Source organism: Ambystoma mexicanum, chromosome 2p (genome assembly GCF_040938575.1).
Source record: "Ambystoma mexicanum isolate Mex_15411 chromosome 2p, UKY_AmexF1_1, whole genome shotgun sequence".
NCBI lineage: Eukaryota > Metazoa > Chordata > Amphibia > Caudata > Ambystomatidae > Ambystoma > Ambystoma mexicanum.
In genome coordinates, this window is record NC_090923.1 from 1,469,869,620 (window position 1) to 1,469,888,857 (window position 19,238).

At 46.4% G+C, this 19,238-nt stretch overlaps 1 protein-coding gene across 6 annotated transcripts in view; it reads left to right on the plus strand.

Moving 5' to 3' along the window:
- LOC138567633 (zinc finger protein 10-like) overlaps positions 1-19,238 on the plus strand; it is a 688,866-nt gene that overhangs the window by 609,705 nt on the left and 59,923 nt on the right. For 5 of the 6 annotated variants that reach the window (XM_069646068.1, XM_069646062.1, XM_069646066.1 and 2 more), the window contains one exon: positions 14,725-14,838. In XM_069646068.1, coding sequence (XP_069502169.1) covers positions 14,725-14,838 — 114 coding nt within the window. The remainder of the gene's footprint in view (positions 1-14,724; positions 14,839-19,238) is intronic. The other variant, XM_069646064.1, reaches the window with a different exon arrangement.

A 19,238-nucleotide genomic window follows, 5' to 3' on the forward strand; every position in this document is an offset into this window, starting at 1 on the left:
CAGAGCACGAAGGGGAAACAGAAGAAGACCTCAAAAAAACAATACATGACATCATCAAAATCCTGACAGCAGATGAGGACATCCAAGAGCCCGCCAGGCGGCCCAAGATCAGTCCTCGCTAGATTCCACCGATATCAGGACAGAGCCAGAATACTTGAGAAAGGCAGATCCGGGGGTCCCCTCACATTGGGGGGAGCCCAGATAACCATATTCCAGGACTTGTCTTCGCTCACCCTAGCCCTGAGACGTCTCTGCAGTCCCTTAACAAAATGGCTCAAAGAGTAAGGCACATGACAGAGGTGGGGATACCCCTTTTCCCTCACCTACGAACACGGAAGCAGAAGGATACAGCTGCGATCCGAAGAAGAGATCCGATACTGTATCACAGACCTCCTCAGAACAGGTCCAAAGGAAGGAGATCAAGAGGAACCTGAACAGAATAGAATGCAATGGGAGCTTCAGGGACCAAGGAGAAAAAGAGTGAAGGGGTCAAGAAAGTACAGGCGAACCAACAACACACCAGACAGCGACAAATGAAAACCCACCCCAATGTTCCACATCCCAAAAATGGAGAACCGGATAACACTGCATGGGCGATTGTCAAGATCCAGGCGACCCACGCATCTCCGACACTGGGCCCGATTCATAGAAGGGCCCCCCCTTGAAGTGAAGGGTGGAACAGTCGGCTGACGAAGAACCGTGAAACCGCATGTATCACCATATTTTTGTTTATAACAGTTATTGTTGAGTTCTAATGTGTTGCAGGGTTAGGGGGGCAGGAAGGGGGCTCAAAACATTCAATTGACAGTATTTATGATAAGGACCGTGAGGCAACGGTCCCCACCGGTGGTCCGACATTGGACTGACCGTTTTCATCCAGTCCAATCCGGACACCACCAAGCAAAGATGCAAGCCCTTGTCGATAAGGGGAAAGACGAAGAAAATGAACAGAGGGCAAGGGGTATCACGTTGTATACCTCGAAGGGGAGGGAGGGCAGGCAAAAACACCAAAGCTCAAGATGGCCATGAGCACTCACCAGAACACTTCTACTACGTCGGCACCCAGCGACGAACGTTGGGACTTGATGCGCAAACATAGAAAACATATAAATGGTTGATAGTCATGACACGGCAAGCAACAGGCTAGGCACAATCAAAATTGGCACATTGAACGTCAAGGGACTCAATTCCCCAACCAAAAGGTCACTAGCGTCCAGAGAATTCAAGAGGGCGAAGCCCGATATACTCTTCTTGCAGGAAACCAGATACAGAAGTGGGGAGGAAAGGAGGGTTCTATATGCCAAGACAGGCTCCGAACACTGAGGCTCTGGCCCACTCAAGAAAGCAAGCATTGGCATCCTAATAAGTAAAGAGCTTCGATTTGAAATTCTGAAAATCTGGGCCGACCTAAGCGGCAGAGCACTCATACTGATTGGCAAAATACAGGGCACTGCCATCACACTTGCATCCATATACGCCCCCAACTCTGGACACTCCAGGTTCTTACAACATACAGTCCCCAAAGTCATGGTTGAAGCAGAAGGCGAAGTGATTTTAGGAGGCAATCTCAATATGTGGACAGATCCAGCATTGGACAGACAAACCGGCAACCCACTGGCGACTACTCCACCAGAATCAGGCCGCTCACAGGTAGCAGACATGATGGACGCCTACAAACTCAAAGACGCATGGCGCCACATGAACCCACGGCTGACAGGCTTTACATTCTACTCCGCGCCGCACGCCGCATATACCAGAATCGATTATATATACCTCACCCCAGAACTCATGGAGGCGATGTCCACATCCAGTATATCCCCTATAACGTAGTCAGACCATGACATGGTCACAGCCTCTCTGTCGGCTGGCACTCCCCCACAGAAGCTCAAAATGGCATTGCAACGAGACACTCTGGAGGGACCCGATATTCTGAGATCAACTTGTGAAGGACATCGACCGGTACTTCGAGCAGAACAACACAGGCAAAATTTCTGTAAACACAGTATGGGAAGCAGGGAAAGCCACGTGGAGAGGGATACTCATCAAAGAAGGGGAAGCAAAGAAAAGAGAACGCCAACTCATAAAAAACAAGCTCAGAAACGAAATAACTCAACTGGATCGCAGCGTCCAATCCGCCAGCCCTGATGGAACCCAAAAAATAGAGTAAGCGAACAGCAAGAGAGAGGAATTACGGCAATTGGAAACCGACCAAATTGTGCGCAAACTTCAACATCTGAAACAAAAACAATACGAAAAGGGGACAAGGCAGACGCCCTACTCGCCACCAGACTCCGTGGACAACGTAGAGAAAGATGGGTCTCAGCTATAGAAAGTGAGACAGAGTGCCACGAAGGCCACCCCGCCAATATTCCAGAGACCTTTGCCAACTACTATGAGAAACTGTACACCTCAGACGCCACACCACATGAGGAGGCGATTACAGAATACATGAATAAAATATCTCTTCCAAGCTTACCCCTGGACATAGCACAAGCCATTGTCGTCCCCATCACAGCAGAGGAGATAGAAGAAGCGATCAAAAGGCTCCCAACAGGGAAAGCCCCCGGAAATGACGGCTACACGGCAGGGTCTACAAGACCTTCATGGATACCCTCCTTCCATTCATGGCCGAGCTCTTCAATAACATCCTTCAATCAGGCTCTGCCCCAGAATTCTTCTCTGAGGCTCTAATAACGGTCATCCCCAAAGAAGGCAAGGACCCCAAACTATACGCATCCTACTGCCCGATTTCTCTCCTAAACGGATGCCAAAATCTACACGAGGGTCCTCACTGCATGGGTGGAGACGCATATGCCCGCCATAATTCACAATGATCAAGTGGGATTCATCCTCGGCAGACAGGGAGCGGACTCCACTCGTAAGACCCTCCACCTTATACACAAAGCCAAGAAAATTCCAAACACACCTGCACTATTCCCAATCGATGCAGAGAAGGCGTTCGATAGAGTTGAATGGCACTTCCTGGAAGCTACGCTACAGAAAATAGGTTTGGGCCCTGCTCTCCGACGAGGAATCAAGGCTGTCTACACCGCTCCACGGGCGTCCGTTGCAGTGAACTCCCAGTACTCGCACTGGTTCCCCCTGAGTAGAGGAACAAGACAGGGATGCCCTCTCTCAGCAATATTATTTGCACTATCGCTGGAACCACTGGCACAAACGCTCAGAACGAACAACGGCGTAGAGAATATAAGCTTGCCCTGTGTGCAGAACCCGATGACATCAATCCCCCAAGCGATCCATCTCATCGAAGAATACGGCGCATTGTTAGGCTTCAAAATGAATAGAACCAAATCCATCCTCTTCCCGCTTCATGAACCCACCCCGGACCAATGAGCTGAATTCGGGCAACTGGGACTTACCATCGGAGGCCCGACACTAAGATACCTACGGGTCAACCTAACGAGAGATGTCACGGACCTATATGAGGCAAACTTCCCTCAACTTCTCACCGCCCTCAAGGCAGACCTCACAAAATGGCAAACCCTCACAATTTCCTGGATTGGACGCCTGAATGCCATCAAGATGGTTAGTCTCCCACGCTTCTTATACCCCTTTCTGGTACTCCCCGTGACAGTTCTAGAACACTTCTTTCAACAAGTGAAAAGGGCAATAACTGGATTTTTATGGCAGGGACCTAGAATACAGTATAAAACTGATACTACCCAAAGATCAAGGGGGGGGTCGGCCTCTCCGACATCGAGCGATACTACCAGGCAGCCCAACTAAGAATCCTCATCCCACATCTAAGAGACAGGAAGGAACTGCAACGGGTCCAGTTAGACAATGACAACCTGACCCCAGCAACCCTTGCAGAATGGCTATGGGTCCCCAGACCACAGCTCACAAGAAGACTACGCAATCACCCAATATTGGGGACAATATGGAATATATGGAAGGAAGGGAAAGGGATGATGGGCGGGACCACATGGCCATCCCCCCTGAGCCATCTCTGGGCCCCTGGGATCAGAGAGGAAATCCCAGAACACCCCAGATACCAAACGTGGTTCGATACAGGACTAGAAAGGGTCGGTCAGCTATGGAGAGAAGACAAATTCGTACCAATCGCAGAATTAGAAGAAGCTCTCCAATTGCATCCAATCCCGATCTTCCTCTATATACGTTTGAAAGGCGTTTTATCCAAAAGGGAATGGAAGACTAAGATACGAAGAGGACTCACTCCCTTTGAGAAAATCCTAGACACGACCACCACGAATAAAGGCCTGATAGCACGTATGAGCAACGCCCTGATCTGTAAAGACCAAGTCTCGAGCCTCCGCCTTAAAGAAAAATGGGACAAGGACTTCGACAGAGAATTTGATCAGCAGGCATGGGACACAATTTGCAAAACACCATCTCGAATATCAATCGCTGCACAATACAAGCTACATGCAATAAAGTTACTCCACAGATGGCAGTACGACCTTCACAGACTATCGAAAATGTATCAGACCAACAGCCCAAAATGCTGGAGACAATGTGGTATGGACGCCAATTACTGGCACATGTGGTGGGGTTGCCCTAAAGTCTGTATATACTGGGACGAAGTGCTAGGATGGATTAAACAAATAGACGGCATCGAAAGAAACCCATCGCCCCTCCTGACTTTGTTTGGCGTGAAAGAGGAAGATGACAAACTAATCAGGATAAAGGGGCTGACATCCCCACTGTTATTAGCTGCGAGAGCCGGCCTGGTCATCAAATGGAAATCTCCACACCTCCCAGTTAAAAAGGAATGGATTAATATTGCAACAAACATTTATACAATGGAGAAAATTATGGCAGCCCTCCATGATAAGGCAGCACGGCACAAAGAAACCTGATGCGACTTCGCTAACCAGCATATCACAAGCCAGAAACAAAACAACCCAAAAGATCAAGAATCCCCATAAACTGCACTCTCCAACTTGAAGCGAATGCCACCCGACATGTTACAAGCAAACAAGCCCGTTGCAAGCCCTGAACTTAAGCAGACCACCTGAGATAAATGTCCCATCCTGCATTACTCACAAACTGAATTTTTGCCAACAAACTGTAAGAAACAGAAAAGCCGTCTTGGGGAGGGAGGAGAGGAGGAAAGGGATTACGATAACTTAACCCAAACGGGGAGGGATAGACAATTTAGCCGACAGTGCTGTTTCTGTTCAACCACAATGTAATAATGTGACAATGTGAATATAACTTGCACATACCTGTATGTACTTCCCTTATGTTTTAAAATCAATAAAACTTAAAGAAAAAAAAAAGAGAACAGCACTTACCAGATTATGTTTGTCCCCACTCTGCTCTATGATGCAAAATACTAATGATTGCTATCATTGTGTTTCATCAAAATATTACAAGCAGAATGTAACTAATGGATGTACTCACTTTATCTGAAACTGATTCACTCCAGTATAAATCATCACGAGGAATAAGCAGTTGATGAATCCTGTGGTGTCATCACTGATTCCCTGGTGATGCGCTCCTCCCACATGGCCAGGGGACGGCAGCCGCTACTTGATCCAACCCTGGTTGTGTATTATGAGGGAGGATCATGTGGGAGGGGATGATTACTGGGTGGAGGTGATGACTCCCTTAGGAGAGACACAGTATCCCCCCCCCTTTTGAAGGCAGCACTATAACACCTAAACTGCTGATGGCATTTTGCCATTCTGAGCAAAAAACCATCCATTCCTCAAATACACATAACTCACATTTAACATCTTTTGTCTCTGATGTTTTTGTTCTAAGTAACATTCCTATGGACTCCAACTCCCATAATGCCTCAAGTACTGAGACGAAGAAGGGGAAAAATGAGTTTGTTTGGATTGCAAGAAACCCTGAGCTAAACAACACAGACCAGTGTTTGCAATGTAGATCAGCAGCGCAGGACATTTAAAGATGATTTTCACCTTCAAGCAGGAGGCAAAGAGAAGAGAAGCAATGTGTTTGAACCAGGAAGCAGAACCACAAGTGAGGGCAGACGCATGGGAACGAGCTGTGCTGAAACAGGCAGGTGCTTTCAAGCTTCTACTTGTCAGTAATTCTTACCGGAGAAATGGGAGGACCAGGGGAGCATGGCAGGCTCCAGGGAAGAGCCGCGAAGAAACTGGCAGCAGCAGCGAGGCTGTCGAGGACGCAGACATGTGCGAACAGCAGCAACTTTACCGGCAAGTGAGTGCGAGGCCGGCAGGAGATCTGAAAGAGGGTCTGCAAAGCAGCAGAGGTCATTCCCGAGCTATGACATCGCCGCAGCAACGTGCCACGGTTCGGAAACGCATTGAGACACTGGAGAGTTGGCCCAGTGATGGTGGGAACCCCCGGGACGTACCAACAGGCAAATGAAGAATGAAAAGTGCATTTTCAATATCGACCAAGTAAACTAGAAAGACAGAATTTGCACAATTACTCATGCCTGAGATATCAATATGGGGAAAGCTGGAAATAAAACTAGTGAAATCAGCTATTCAGAATTTGTTCAGGATGTTTATTGAACATGGCGAGGAATTTGGGAACATTTTTGTTTGTAAAGAGGTGATCTTGATCTTAATTTTATTTGCATGTTTTCATATTCAATTGTAGGATTTGTAAACCCATGTACCCATGAAGAAGAGATCCGATACTGTATCACAGACCTCCTCAGAACAGGTCCAAAGGAAGGAGATCAAGAGGAACCTGAACAGAATAGAATGCAATGGGAGCTTCAGGGACCAAGGAGAAAAAGAGTGAAGGGGTCAAGAAAGTACAGGCGAACCAACAACACACCAGACAGCGACAAATGAAAACCCACCCCAATGTTCCACATCCCAAAAATGGAGAACCGGATAACACTGCATGGGCGATTGTCAAGATCCAGGCGACCCACGCATCTCCGACACTGGGCCCGATTCATAGAAGGGCCCCCCCTTGAAGTGAAGGGTGGAACAGTCGGCTGACGAAGAACCGTGAAACCGCATGTATCACCATATTTTTGTTTATAACAGTTATTGTTGAGTTCTAATGTGTTGCAGGGTTAGGGGGGCAGGAAGGGGGCTCAAAACATTCAATTGACAGTATTTATGATAAGGACCGTGAGGCAACGGTCCCCACCGGTGGTCCGACATTGGACTGACCGTTTTCATCCAGTCCAATCCGGACACCACCAAGCAAAGATGCAAGCCCTTGTCGATAAGGGGAAAGACGAAGAAAATGAACAGAGGGCAAGGGGTATCACGTTGTATACCTCGAAGGGGAGGGAGGGCAGGCAAAAACACCAAAGCTCAAGATGGCCATGAGCACTCACCAGAACACTTCTACTACGTCGGCACCCAGCGACGAACGTTGGGACTTGATGCGCAAACAAAGAAAACATATAAATGGTTGATAGTCATGACACGGCAAGCAACAGGCTAGGCACAATCAAAATTGGCACATTGAACGTCAAGGGACTCAATTCCCCAACCAAAAGGTCACTAGCGTCCAGAGAATTCAAGAGGGCGAAGCCCGATATACTCTTCTTGCAGGAAACCAGATACAGAAGTGGGGAGGAAAGGAGGGTTCTATATGCCAAGACAGGCTCCGAACACTGAGGCTCTGGCCCACTCAAGAAAGCAAGCATTGGCATCCTAATAAGTAAAGAGCTTCGATTTGAAATTCTGAAAATCTGGGCCGACCTAAGCGGCAGAGCACTCATACTGATTGGCAAAATACAGGGCACTGCCATCACACTTGCATCCATATACGCCCCCAACTCTGGACACTCCAGGTTCTTACAACATACAGTCCCCAAAGTCATGGTTGAAGCAGAAGGCGAAGTGATTTTAGGAGGCAATCTCAATATGTGGACAGATCCAGCATTGGACAGACAAACCGGCAACCCACTGGCGACTACTCCACCAGAATCAGGCCGCTCACAGGTAGCAGACATGATGGACGCCTACAAACTCAAAGACGCATGGCGCCACATGAACCCACGGCTGACAGGCTTTACATTCTACTCCGCGCCGCACGCCGCATATACCAGAATCGATTATATATACCTCACCCCAGAACTCATGGAGGCGATGTCCACATCCAGTATATCCCCTATAACGTGGTCAGACCATGACATGGTCACAGCCTCTCTGTCGGCTGGCACTCCCCCACAGAAGCTCAAAATGGCATTGCAACGAGACACTCTGGAGGGACCCGATATTCTGAGATCAACTTGTGAAGGACATCGACCGGTACTTCGAGCAGAACAACACAGGCAAAATTTCTGTAAACACAGTATGGGAAGCAGGGAAAGCCACGTGGAGAGGGATACTCATCAAAGAAGGGGAAGCAAAGAAAAGAGAACGCCAACTCATAAAAAACAAGCTCAGAAACGAAATAACTCAACTGGATCGCAGCGTCCAATCCGCCAGCCCTGATGGAACCCAAAAAATAGAGTAAGCGAACAGCAAGAGAGAGGAATTACGGCAATTGGAAACCGACCAAATTGTGCGCAAACTTCAACATCTGAAACAAAAACAATACGAAAAGGGGACAAGGCAGACGCCCTACTCGCCACCAGACTCCGTGGACAACATAGAGAAAGATGGGTCTCAGCTATAGAAAGTGAGACAGAGTGCCACGGAGGCCACCCCGCCAATATTCCAGAGACCTTTGCCAACTACTATGAGAAACTGTACACCTCAGACGCCACACCACATGAGGAGGCGATTACAGAATACATGAATAAAATATCTCTTCCAAGCTTACCCCTGGACATAGCACAAGCCATTGTCGTCCCCATCACAGGAGAGGAGATAGAAGAAGCGATCAAAAGGCTCCCAACAGGGAAAGCCCCCGGAAATGACGGCTACACGGCAGGGTCTACAAGACCTTCATGGATACCCTCCTTCCATTCATGGCCGAGCTCTTCAATAACATCCTTCAATCAGGCTCTGCCCCAGAATTCTTCTCTGAGGCTCTAATAACGGTCATCCCCAAAGAAGGCAAGGACCCCAAACTATACGCATCCTACTGCCCGATTTCTCTCCTAAACGGATGCCAAAATCTACACGAGGGTCCTCACTGCATGGGTGGAGACGCATATGCCCGCCATAATTCACAATGATCAAGTGGGATTCATCCTCGGCAGACAGGGAGCGGACTCCACTCGTAAGACCCTCCACCTTATACACAAAGCCAAGAAAATTCCAAACACACCCGCACTATTCCCAATCGATGCAGAGAAGGCGTTCGATAGAGTTGAATGGCACTTCCTGGAAGCTACGCTACAGAAAATAGGTTTGGGCCCTGCTCTCCGACGAGGAATCAAGGCTGTCTACACCGCTCCACGGGCGTCCGTTGCAGTGAACTCCCAGTACTCGCACTGGTTCCCCCTGAGTAGAGGAACAAGACAGGGATGCCCTCTCTCAGCAATATTATTTGCACTATCGCTGGAACCACTGGCACAAACGCTCAGAACGAACAACGGCGTAGAGAATATAAGCTTGCCCTGTGTGCAGAACCCGATGACATCAATCCCCCAAGCGATCCATCTCATCGAAGAATACGGCGCATTGTTAGGCTTCAAAATGAATAGAACCAAATCCATCCTCTTCCCGCTTCATGAACCCACCCCGGACCAATGAGCTGAATTCGGGCAACTGGGACTTACCATCGGAGGCCCGACACTAAGATACCTACGGGTCAACCTAACGAGAGATGTCACGGACCTATATGAGGCAAACTTCCCTCAACTTCTCACCGCCCTCAACGCAGACCTCACAAAATGGCAAACCCTCACAATTTCCTGGATTGGACGCCTGAATGCCATCAAGATGGTTAGTCTCCCACGCTTCTTATACCCCTTTCTGGTACTCCCCGTGACAGTTCTAGAACACTTCTTTCAACAAGTGAAAAGGGCAATAACTGGATTTTTATGGCAGGGACCTAGAATACAGTATAAAACTGATACTACCCAAAGATCAAGGGGGGGGTCGGCCTCTCCGACATCGAGCGATACTACCAGGCAGCCCAACTAAGAATCCTCATCCCACATCTAAGAGACAGGAAGGAACTGCAACGGGTCCAGTTAGACAATGACAACCTGACCCCAGCAACCCTTGCAGAATGGCTATGGGTCCCCAGACCACAGCTCACAAGAAGACTACGCAATCACCCAATATTGGGGACAATATGGAATATATGGAAGGAAGGGAAAGGGATGATGGGCGGGACCACATGGCCATCCCCCCTGAGCCATCTCTGGGCCCCTGGGATCAGAGAGGAAATCCCAGAACACCCCAGATACCAAACGTGGTTCGATACAGGACTAGAAAGGGTCGGTCAGCTATGGAGAGAAGACAAATTCGTACCAATCGCAGAATTAGAAGAAGCTCTCCAATTGCATCCAATCCCGATCTTCCTCTATATACGTTTGAAAGGCGTTTTATCCAAAAGGGAATGGAAGACTAAGATACGAAGAGGACTCACTCCCTTTGAGAAAATCCTAGACACGACCACCACGAATAAAGGCCTGATAGCACGTATGAGCAACGCCCTGATCTGTAAAGACCAAGTCTCGAGCCTCCGCCTTAAAGAAAAATGGGACAAGGACTTCGACAGAGAATTTGATCAGCAGGCATGGGACACAATTTGCAAAACACCATCTCGAATATCAATCGCTGCACAATACAAGCTACATGCAATAAAGTTACTCCACAGATGGCAGTACGACCTTCACAGACTATCGAAAATGTATCAGACCAACAGCCCAAAATGCTGGAGACAATGTGGTATGGACGCCAATTACTGGCACATGTGGTGGGGTTGCCCTAAAGTCTGTATATACTGGGACGAAGTGCTAGGATGGATTAAACAAATAGACGGCATCGAAAGAAACCCATCGCCCCTCCTGACTTTGTTTGGCGTGAAAGAGGAAGATGACAAACTAATCAGGATAAAGGGGCTGACATCCCCACTGTTATTAGCTGCGAGAGCCGGCCTGGTCATCAAATGGAAATCTCCACACCTCCCAGTTAAAAAGGAATGGATTAATATTGCAACAAACATTTATACAATGGAGAAAATTATGGCAGCCCTCCATGATAAGGCGGCACGGCACAAAGAAACCTGGTGCGACTTCGCTAACCAGCATATCACAAGCCAGAAACAAAACAACCCAAAAGATCAAGAATCCCCATAAACTGCACTCTCCAACTTGAAGCGAATGCCACCCGACATGTTACAAGCAAACAAGCCCGTTGCAAGCCCTGAACTTAAGCAGACCACCTGAGATAAATGTCCCATCCTGCATTACTCACAAACTGAATTTTTGCCAACAAACTGTAAGAAACAGAAAAGCCGTCTTGGGGAGGGAGGAGAGGAGGAAAGGGATTACGATAACTTAACCCAAACGGGGAGGGATAGACAATTTAGCCGACAGTGCTGTTTCTGTTCAACCACAATGTAATAATGTGACAATGTGAATATAACTTGCACATACCTGTATGTACTTCCCTTATGTTTTAAAATCAATAAAACTTAAAGAAAAAAAAAAGAGAACAGCACTTACCAGATTATGTTTGTCCCCACTCTGCTCTATGATGCAAAATACTAATGATTGCTATCATTGTGTTTCATCAAAATATTACAAGCAGAATGTAACTAATGGATGTACTCACTTTATCTGAAACTGATTCACTCCAGTATAAATCATCACGAGGAATAAGCAGTTGATGAATCCTATGGTGTCATCACTGATTCCCTGGTGATGCGCTCCTCCCACATGGCCAGGGGACGGCAGCCGCTACTTGATCCAACCCTGGTTGTGTATTATGAGGGAGGATCATGTGGGAGGGGATGATTACTGGGTGGAGGTGATGACTCCCTTAGGAGAGACACAGTATCCCCCCCCCTTTTGAAGGCAGCACTATAACACCTAAACTGCTGATGGCATTTTGCCATTCTGAGCAAAAAACCATCCATTCCTCAAATACACATAACTCACATTTAACATCTTTTGTCTCTGATGTTTTTGTTCTAAGTAACATTCCTATGGACTCCAACTCCCATAATGCCTCAAGTACTGAGACGAAGAAGGGGAAAAATGAGTTTGTTTGGATTGCAAGAAACCCTGAGCTAAACAACACAGACCAGTGTTTGCAATGTAGATCAGCAGCGCAGGACATTTAAAGATGATTTTCACCTTCAAGCAGGAGGCAAAGAGAAGAGAAGCAATGTGTTTGAACCAGGAAGCAGAACCACAAGTGAGGGCAGACGCATGGGAACGAGCTGTGCTGAAACAGGCAGGTGCTTTCAAGCTTCTACTTGTCAGTAATTCTTACCGGAGAAATGGGAGGACCAGGGGAGCATGGCAGGCTCCAGGGAAGAGCCGCGAAGAAACTGGCAGCAGCAGCGAGGCTGTCGAGGACGCAGACATGTGCGAACAGCAGCAACTTTACCGGCAAGTGAGTGCGAGGCCGGCAGGAGATCTGAAAGAGGGTCTGCAAAGCAGCAGAGGTCATTCCCGAGCTATGACATCGCCGCAGCAACGTGCCACGGTTCGGAAACGCATTGAGACACCGGAGAGTTGGCCCAGTGATGGTGGGAACCCCCGGGACGTACCAACAGGCAAATGAAGAATGAAAAGTGCATTTTCAATATCGACCAAGTAAACTAGAAAGACAGAATTTGCACAATTACTCATGCCTGAGATATCAATATGGGGAAAGCTGGAAATAAAACTAGTGAAATCAGCTATTCAGATTTTGTTCAGGATGTTTATTGAACATGGCGAGGAATTTGCGAACATTTTTGTTTGTAAAGAGGTGATCTTGATCTTAATTTTATTTGCATGTTTTCATATTCAATTGTAGGATTTGTAAACCCATGTACTTTTTTACATAATGTAATGAACTTAAAACATTGATTATTCACAAACAAATGTAAGTTTCCTGGTTGCATTTGGTTCAGTGTATGTGTGTGTATGGAAGAAACTGTGTGAGTCTTTCATTACACATGTCTAGATTTCAGAATTGGACTACAGCTCCCATCAGTCCTAACCCGTATAGTCAATGTAAGAGTTCATGGGAGTTGTAGTGCGAAACATCTGGAGAGCCAAAGGTTACAGACCCCGCCTTTGGGCCAACCTCTCTAGAAATTCAGTACACAAGATAATTTCCAAAACAATGGTCCGAGGTTGGCAGTAACCCGCTGGTGCTACCAGCAGCTTGCTGCCAACCCTGTAACACTGATTCCGCCACCTGATATCCCGATGGCACTGGGATATCACAAGTGGTAGCAGAACGGTAAATCCCTATAGGACTCCATGGGAAAGGGAACACTGAAGCACCTGCACTGTTGCTAATGGTGCCGGTGCTTCAGTGAGAGACATGCCAGTAGGGGCCTGACTTCCTGGCAGGTCAGGCTTGCCGGGGGATCCGTACTCCTACTGGCATTCAGAAAGGGTGGCAGTACGTTGCCACTGGCACCCTTGTTTCCGGACTGCCATACGTAATGAGGCCCAATGAGTGGACAAAAGCTTGGAGAGAGAGATAGACATTAAGAAAGAGGGAGGTAGAATATGTTATGTAATCCAATATTTATGCTCTGCCCATCACCACTGTAATGTGGTTTTACAATGCGTGACCTTCTCCGAAAGGTGGCATATTGTGACCCTGCCAGTGTGTTGCCAGCCCTTACTTTGTGGAAAGGAAGGGGAGAGTTCGGGAGGAGGTGATCGGAAAGAGAAATGAGACAATAGAATGACCAACATCAGAGCGGAAAAACAATTAGAATGAACATGAGGGGATACGGTTTCTAAGTAGAGATGCATGTTTCTTAAATGTGATTAGTTATTGGTAAGCATTCGTGAAGGACTCAGGACAGTACAGCTCAGTTTAGAAAGGAGTTTTATTGTGATGGCAATATCTAGACCCGATGAAGCATGGTATGCGTACTAAAATAAACATCTTGATTGGCCTAGTAATGACCAGAAATGTCATATGCTATAGCGAGAGTAGGCAGTAAAAATCCATGATTATTTGATTATATTCCAATTTGTACTGCCGTGCGGTTTCTCTTACCGTAAGCAATTAAAGAACCATGAATATGAAGACTCAGAGGTAGGAAGTAGATGTTTAGGGACAAATCACAACTGTGGGATTTCTGTCTCCATTTTCCAGTGATTCTGTTATATATTAATTTCACATTTGTCAGCAACTGTTTACAATCTTCTGTGTTAGCAACTACTAGTTTGCAAAATTTTAGAACTCCGGAAGGTGTCCATGTTTGGAGTGCTGTGTCATTCATCTAAGTTCATCTGCCCATCCCAACTTGCATGTTTACACTGTGCCAATTGCATACAGTGTACTCCTTACTTCAGCCACAGTTTACAAATGCATTTTAACTGGAACAATGCTGGCATAAAATGGGAATGCGTTCTTCTCATCTACATCCTTTTAAATGTCCTTAGTATGATGCCAGTGTGACCAGCACCTGTCCTTACATGCTTTCTACTTTAATAAACTCTACTTTTGCCAGATCCACTCACAATGGGTTCAATCTACTGATGTAGTAATTTCTGTAGTCTGTTGTCATCACAATTTTTGTTCTGTTGTATAGCAGGGATATCTATTTTAGACAATGAAATTGGACATTTGATGGCAAATCTATTGAAATGTAAGAAAATATTTGGGGGAACATTTGCATTATAAACACTATTATAGATTTCAATTGACTTGTAAAGAAATGCTTTGAAATGTGTTTACTTAGCAGGGCTTGAAGTTGCTACACCTGTTGCAGCAATCGGTATTAATGAAGATGGAGAAACCTATGCAATTGACATTCAAGACTGTAAGAAAAGAGAAAACGTCACTGGTCATGAAGGTGCGTTGATTACTTTAAACCTCTTAGAATCACCTCACTAAAACCCATATCTTTCAGTGCTGTCACCCTCAAAAGGTGTTTTTGATTTCCCACAAGGCATTACATAATTAGGCCGTGCACTCTGGGTCCCCAATGGAGCTGTGGCATTGAAAACGATAAACATTGTCTAGGCATTTCCGCACATTTTTGTTTTGGTTCCTTATTAAAAATTAGTACCTGGCGAGCCCTCAATCAGAATGAAACAAGCATTCTGATTGCCCTCGCCGGGCAATTACCTGGCCGGGAATCCCTCGACTGGGATTCCACGTCCATTGTTCCCAGCGGGGGCGTGGCAACCCCTCAGCCAATGAGAAGGCTTGAAGCAAGTCTATCCTCGCTCCGAGCCTCCACGTGGCTGAGAAGTTGCCTTCGCCCTCTGCTGGGGACTCAGGTATGTGTTTTTTTCCCTTTCCTCCCACCTCCCCGCCCTCCCCACCCCACCCCACTTACCTTCTGCCTCCTTTGTCTACGGCGGGCGGCTTGGCAGCCTCCAGCCGTGTAGAGGCTCGGAGCGGGGCCTCCACACGGCTGGAGGCTGCCTTCGTCCCCCACCGGGGATTCAGGTACGTCTATTTTTTTTTCTTTTCCCTCCCTCTCCCCCACCCTCCCAACCCCACTTACCTTCTTCTCTGTCGTCTTTCGGGAGCAAACGCGCTGGGAACACTTCTGTTCCCAGCGTGTCCGCTCTCAATGGCCACCATGGAAAGGGAAAACAGAATCCGTTTTCCTTTTCCCAGTGCCCATTTTCTTGGTCTTTTTTTTTTGTTGTCCCGAAATGCTGCAGCGTTTCGGGACAGATAAAACTGCTTTTAGTACCCCGGTCACGCAGATCTTGCGGGCCGGGGTACTAATAGCAATATGCCCCTCACGGCGGGGGCATTACCTGACTTGGTAATGCCCCTGCCGCTCGGGGCATATTGCTTAAGTAAAACATTTTGTTTGATTAAAATATGTCATCTGTTATTGTTCAATTGCCTATTGGTAGCAATTGCACATTTCTTGAATCCAAGTATATAGTTCTCAGTGGATAAGTTGAACATTGCGCAAGAACACTGGTAGAACCATACACTACAACTGTGAAAGTAACAATTGATACATCATTAGCATTTTATAAACCAGGTGTTGAAAGTCTATTACAGTGATAGATAACAGAGCTTTTCAGAGAAACAAGAAACATTATTTTTAATGATGACTTCAATGTAACATACTTCAAAGACAAATTATTGGGATGATTTCCTCTGTGAGGAAGCATTATATGTGCAGGGCTTCCCCTCCTCTTTCAACACTCATGACACTGAGAGGATGGTATTAGATCACACTTTTTATTTCTGTAAAGGGCCTGTGGTTATTTGTTTATGTATGTGTGTATTGTGACGAAGTGCCATGTTGGAGATTGGGCGAAAAGATTACTCTGACCCTGGGGCAGATTCGCCACCCGGACTCGGATACAGGCCCTGCACAGAGTATACAGCGAATCACCAAGCTCCACAGTCCATCAACAGTCTTAGGGATATTGTCAATTTAATAAACACTAGAAATCCCTGGCAAGTGTGGCCGGGTGACAAACTCCAGCGGCAGCAACCCCAGACTTACCAGCAGGGTGGTGGGAGAAATGCCTTGGGGAGACACAAGTAGGATGCCGTTGCACGGTCTCTGGTGTCAGGAAACTCCCAGGGAGGTTGCGGGGCACTGGGCTGTCCCGGTTATCGCTGAAGGACCCTGTTCACCAGAGGCAGAAGGCACTGTTTAGGGCCACAACGATCACGGGAGAGTCCTTGGTCAGGACGGCGGCCTGCGAACACGCCATGGCTGTGTTCTGGAGATGGGAACATGGCAGACACTGTGGGACGGGGCTTCCCACCACACACATGGCTCGGCAGCAACAACAGGTATTGGACAACACCATGGAAGGGGCTGGCTCTGACAGGAGGGAAATGTCTCGGACAATCAAGGTCAGGGGATGAAATTTAAAGGACCGTGGGAACTATGAGGGGGTGAATGATTGTCAATATGCCCAGGCATACTTTTCAAGTTCCTCCTCCTGCACGTCTTTTTCCTGCACAAAAGGGATGCCTTTCTGCATAATATATATCTTGGAGAACCGGAAGGTGCTACTACATGCCCCTGAAACTAGCTAGTGACTATGTTCATATATCTTCTTCTCTTGGGAATTCGCTGGTGCATTTCACCTAATAGTTTACCAGGTTTTTTTGAGAGGAGTTACCCACCTGCTTCGTAAGTCTACTATCTCAGCCCTTTCTGGTTTGCTGTGAGATGTGGGAAGTATGACAGGAGCCCCTTTTAGGTGTACTGTTTATTCACAGAATCTCAGCACAAGAGTTTCTCTCTCGTTTTCCACCTTCCCTACAACACAGTCGTTTTAACTTCTATTAGGGTTGGCTTCCTTCAGCTTAGACTTTTGGTGGTGGTCGACAATAAGGATATTGGATTCTGCCCTTCAAAATGCCCAGGTATCCAGGTATACCGTGAGAGATCAGAAATGAAAGCCAGACACAAAGTTGTCATGTTTTTAGTTAAAGGCATTTATTGAAATGAAAATGAGTTGGGAAAATGCCTCTCTGACCCTATAGAGGAGTTTTCCTACATAAAAATCGAAAACTAAGTATCTGTCTGTGCCAGGATGTCAATAACTGAAAAGCGGTCCTTGTGTCCAAAACTTTCTATCCTGACCCTCACACTACAAACAATAAAGTGTGCAAGGAAATGTCTTTAACCTGATATTGGCAAAACAGTGTTCACAACTGAAGATTAGAATAACTTCAATAAAAATGTTCTCCAATGTGAAAGACCTTGGACCCAAAGAGAGGCTGACTCCCTTCCCCTGGATTTGAAATGGATGGCAATGTCTCTTTTACTAACATTTCCTTTTGTGATTCTCCTGGATTCACAATGTTCCTGTTAGGCAACATGTTCTGCAACAGTGTTTCTTTAACACAAGTGTCTCTTTTGTCTAGCAAACACTGTTCCTCTTTTAGTATTTCTTGTATCTTTGCAACTCTCCTGGTATACTCCCCTGCCAGGACTTTTTGTGCAATTCCAACTGCCTGGTGTACTCTCCTGCCAGGACTTCTCTTGTGGTTTCACTTGCCTGGTATCCTTCTCTTGCAAGAATTTCTTATGTGTTTCAGTTGCCGGGTATCTTTCCTTTGCCAGGACTTCTTATTTGTTTCAGTTGCCTGGTATCATTTCCTTGCCAGGACTTCTTATGCGTTTCACAGTTCTGTATCACATCACCAAAACTTCATATACCGCTTTTGGCTCGGTATATCTTTCTGCTGTAATGTTTGTTCAAGCTTGGCCCCACACTTGCATCTCATGCATCCATATCTGATTGGGGTACTTTGCCTTTTCTGCATTCAAGCAAGCTGCTTGAGTTCTCTGTATTAACAATAGCATTACATTCAAATTGTCATTGGTGTGGTTGCCAGAATGCCCTGGGGTCCCCACTTGCTTCTGGTTAACTCACCAGTTCTCTCCAGCATCTCCGGTCTTGCTTGCGCTTCAGCGTGGTAAAAGAGAAAGTGAAGAACCAGTGGTGAAATTGAACGTTTTTAGAAGAGATGCATCTATTATGCATAGATCGTAGACAAAACAAGAAGATAAGAGGATGAGTTTGAGGTCAAGAAACTGACGAATGAATGAAGCCAGGCGGTGGCAAAGAGAGCAAAAAAGAGGTCAGCAACACCTCTGAGGGATCCACACGTTATGGGAAACGGATGGGCAGGAAGTAGAAGACCTGACTCGGATGAAGATCATTAATTTGTCAAATCATGTTTCCTCTGAGGAACAACACAAAGTTCTAAGTTGGGGTCTAAACTTCTCATCTACAGCTCACTACAACTATGAACAAACATGCATTGATTTTTATCTCTACATGTGCAAGATTACCTTAGAGATGTCCTTCGTGCCAATCCTCATAATGAGCAATGACGAGAACCTCAAACTGGTAAACAAGGTATTGCTATCAATGACATTCACATCTTAAGAGACCTGGTTTATTTGGAACAACAACTAGGCACGGATGACACCACTGTTCCAATTAATTGTGACAAATTAGGCAACTATGTTGATTGAAACAAAAAAGTAGGTCACAATGAAAATCAAAATTTAATCTGCCTTTGCAACCCAACGGTTACATCGAAGTTTCAAAAGTCTAGTCATTCAAGATTTTATTAAAATCTGATCTAGAACATATGGCATGAAGGAACATTTGAGTAAAAAAGAACGAAAGGTGCTAGCTGAATTACAAAATCTACCTAATTGCATTATAAATCCTTCAGATAAAGGCAGGAACATATTTATTATTAACAGGTGAGACTATATACGAGAGGCCAATTAAC